Raw genomic sequence first — 4,086 nt, forward strand, 5'->3', positions numbered from 1 at the left:
GGCTGCGCGTAATTACGCATCGGCGCTAAAGATGCAACACGACGCTAAACGGCCTCGTGCGTCGCGCAGATACATCATCGTTTAAATCCCCGAGGGAGGCCTCTCTCTCTCTCTCTCTCTCTCTCTCTCTCTCTCTCTCTCTCTCTCTCTCTCTCTCTCTCATACTTGAGACTTTATTTTCTCTCTTTGTACACCCATGGTGATGCGCTATTGACTGTTTTAAATCGCCTCTCTCTCTCTCACACACACACACACACCTCTCTCCCACCACACCGCACACAGAACGAGACACGCCTTTTTCTCGGCTCCGTTGTCGGGTCGGTGGGCAGCGGGCTTGCCGGTGATTGACCAGCTTCTCTCCCTGATCTGTCAGCCGTCTCGCTTGGCGCCTCCCCTCTCCTCTATAAATGAAGGCAATCTATTCATTCCCTTCACACCGAGCCTGCTGAAGTGAGAGGAACTGCGCGGCTCCGCGGGATGTGTTGACAGACTACAATTCCGCCTTTACGTTGATCGTGTCGCCCCCCCCCCCCCTCGCCGATTTCGCGTTCGCCGTCGTGGTATATCATCGCAAAAACACCGTAACGTAAATTCTCCCTCTTCTCCCTCTTCGTTGGTTATCTAAGATGAAGGCTGTTACTCCAGTCCAGCCCCAGGACTCCTCCTCCAGCGGCAGCCAGCTCTCGCTGCACTATCTGTCGAAGCAGAGCCTGAACATCGGCCGGTGCAGGATGGAGGACGAGGACCTGTTCTGCCTGCAGTACGACATGAACGACTGCTACAGCCGGCTGAAGCGCCTGGTGCCCACCATCCCACAGGATAAGAAAGTCAGCAAAGTGGAGATCCTCCAGCATGTCATAGACTACATCTTGGACCTGCAGCTGGCCCTGGAGACGCACCCGTCTCTCCACAAACAGCAGCCACAGCGGACCGGGACCTGTCCCCCACAAGCCTCCAACCCCAGCCGCACGCCGCTGACGGTGCTCAACGTGGACCACCACCAGGTAAGGCGTTTTTTTTCGATCAGCGGAGACGTCCCTCGTCTCCAACGGGACTTATCGGGGACCCCGATTTACTGTGTGCCTTCCAGACAAAGCGCGTCATGCCAGTTGCGTGTCATTGTCCTTTTTTAATGTGTGTGTGTGTGGGGGGGGGGAGACAGAAAACAATCGAAATGCCTTTAACCTCACATCACAACCTTGAAAGAAATATCACGCGTAAAAGGGGGAGGGAAGCCCCGCATTTGGCGGTGGGTTAGATTGCGCACTTGATTGCGGGCTTTATGATTTGCATGATAATGACAGTGTGTGTCAGAGGCCCACCTTATCCCCGGGTTGGTGAAGTACCTCAGCCTGCAGCCCACTCCACTGCGCACAATAAGGGCAATTTGTTATTCATAAGAGAATTTATTATGGGAGATATAGCCGGGCTAATTTGCTGCTGCTCTGCTGTATGTCATTTATTTCTCTTGCATGGGGCTTTAGGCCTTGCCTTTATTTAGTCTAAATCCAGTGGTTTCTTACATGTTTCTTTTTTCTTCTTGTAGAGGACGTCAATAGTCAAAAAGCCGGAGGACTCTATTTTATGCCGCTGAGATATAAGCACTGCATTTGGTAAGTTGACTTAAAATCCACATTCCTCATGATTTTTAATGTGTTTTTTTTATTTGTGTTTATGATCAGAAGTGTGGCAGATTGTTTTAATTTATTTCAAGGCTCCACATGTGGCAAATAGGAAACACCACATCCAGGGAAGCATCCCCCATTAACTCGACTGTTGTAGCACATAGGTGGTGTAAATTGACAGCCTCCGTATAGAGTGCTGTGGGGAGGCCGGGCACATGTCAAAAAGGAAAAATAATAATTTTGAGGAACATGAAATTGCCACCGACCTCAGAGGCAGCTGTGCTTTGCGCAACAACTGTCAACTGGTGTAGCAATCCTGGAAGGAGAGAGGGTTAAAACCTCAGCGTGCCCTCTCTTTCATTCTTACACTCTCCTTCCTCCCCCGCTCACTCTCTGCCTGTCCCTCTCAGTTCCATTCAAGCTGCTGATTTATAGCATTGAGTCTAAACACACCTGGATGAGGCCAAAAGCCGAAGTGTGTGTGTGTGTTACAGTCTGAGAGTCTCGGCTGCCTTGCCCCCAACAGCCCGCTTGTTGTTTGACCTGGTTTGTTTTGGGTTGTTGATCAAGCATGGCCTCAGTTTTGTCGGTGGCGCCAGTCAGTCTGGAGCTCTGCAGCTCACCACCTCCTCCTCCTCCTCACCCCACTGCTATTCATCCCCTCCACAGGTGTGTAAGGCTGCACAGAGCTGCTCCAAAGCCAGCAAAGCTTCGCCAGGGACTCACACCCAACTGGAGGCACAATCACAAGGGGATTTCAAAATAACCGCTGGGAGGAATTCAACCCAAATAAAAAAAAAAAATCACTATTCACATCAGCTTTTTTTTTTTTTCTTTTTTCTTTTTTCGTCGGTTCCAATGAAGGAGGAGTCAGTCAGTAGATATCTTCCTCCTGTTTAACTTCTTTCACTTGAAATCTTAATTAGAGTGAAAACGTGGATTCCCCCACACTGAGAAGTTGTTGGTTTTTCTTTTTTGTTTCATTTTTTGTTGGAAACAGCTATGAAAACTGTTTTGTGAATCGTGCTTAAAGAATAACTTAAAAAGGACTCCAGTTTAAAGCTTTACTAAACTGCGAAGAAGAAAAAAAAAAAATCGTTGTACATGTTTTGGACATCTATTGTTTAAAATAGATGATTTGTGTTGAACAGGGGTGTCATCCCTGGAATTATGAAATGTTTGATATTGTAAAAAGAAGAACAATTCTGATTCGAGACAATTAAGAATGTACATATAGAGACACAAATGTTCTATGAAAGTATGTGAAAGGAAGACGTATATGCTCAAAATAGACTATTGTAACTATAAGATATTTTTATTAAAACCTTTCTGTTTGTTTTTTTTTGGGTTTGTCGTTCTGTAAATATCGTGTTTCAACTTTTAAGTCTTTAGTGAATGGTTTATGCTCTGCCAATAATGTCCTCACATGATGATATCACTTAACTCTTTGCAGTGTTTTTTTTTTTTTTTTGGAGTAGTTAAATATGTAGCATGTCAGGCTCACTGCAGAGATGTTGAATGTGCACTGAAGCAGCCCTCCTTGTTGTAGATACGTGGTGGAGTTCCACACCACTTCTCCTATTATTTGCCCTGCTCTGCTTTCTCTCCACTCGTTTTGTACTCATTAACTATGACAACTTTGACCTGCTGGAGTGACGGGTCTGCTGTTTTTTATTTTTGTTGTTTTTTTCTTTTCTTCTTTTTTTTTCGTTGTTGATCCTGTTACATTGCACTCTTGTTCAAAATTAAATCTCGAGAGTTACGGCACTTCTGACAGTGTTTACAACACACAAAATTGTCTGTTCTTATTGTGCCGTCGGAGCTTCTCATCAAGTTAATGAGTAACGCCTTGAAATCATTCAGCTCTGGTTATGAATTGATGAAAGATGTGAACATTAACAGACTCCTTTGGGGCGACAGCCAATAGCCTTCAGATATTAAACGATTTCCCCCGTTGGAGAGTCGGCAGCCGTTGTTAATGTAAAGACAGAAAGAAGAAGAGAAAAAAAAAGACTTTATTTTTCATGACATTGAACACCGAATTTACCTCACCACCCTCCTGCCAGTGTGAGAGGGCACTTGTACATTACTGTCAGCTACACTGTTGGGCTTGACCTTCACTGGCTTGTGAGGAGTTGTCAAAACAATTAAAGTTTCCAGGAAGAATCGTGTTGTCTCAAGTTTTGTCTCAAGGGGCGTCTTGCTTTTATTGCTTTCAGTGTCCAATGAGGAAATCACAAGGAATAAGAGGGAGGTGCAGGGTAAAGCAGGGATCAATACTGTGGCATTACGTAAAAGCTGGCATTAATCTAAAATAAATAGATTTGTTAAATGCTCCCAGACATTTTTACTGCTTTTGGATCATGTTTGTGCCAAAAAAGCCCCGATAAATTCAGCTGACCCGCGTCACATGACTGGAAACCTGTGTGACATCACACTCCCACATGAATCGTGTGAGGGT

General features: G+C 45.4%; 1 protein-coding gene across 1 annotated transcript; it reads left to right on the plus strand.

Annotated features, from left to right (window-relative positions):
* Window positions 1–295: 295 nt before the first annotated feature.
* Window positions 296–3,791, plus strand: id4 (inhibitor of DNA binding 4). The gene is made up of 3 exons (XM_084026618.1): window positions 296–1,004; window positions 1,547–1,613; window positions 2,295–3,791. The coding sequence occupies exons 1-2, from the start codon at window positions 627–629 to the stop codon at window positions 1,592–1,594; spliced, it is 426 nt and encodes a 141-aa protein (XP_083882744.1). The 5' UTR covers window positions 296–626; the 3' UTR covers window positions 1,595–1,613; window positions 2,295–3,791.
* The last annotated feature ends 295 nt before the right edge of the window (window positions 3,792–4,086 follow it).

Source organism: Eutrigla gurnardus, assembly GCF_963514095.1.
Source record: "Eutrigla gurnardus genome assembly, chromosome: 14".
In the NCBI taxonomy this organism is placed as follows: Eukaryota; Metazoa; Chordata; class Actinopteri; order Perciformes; family Triglidae; genus Eutrigla; species Eutrigla gurnardus.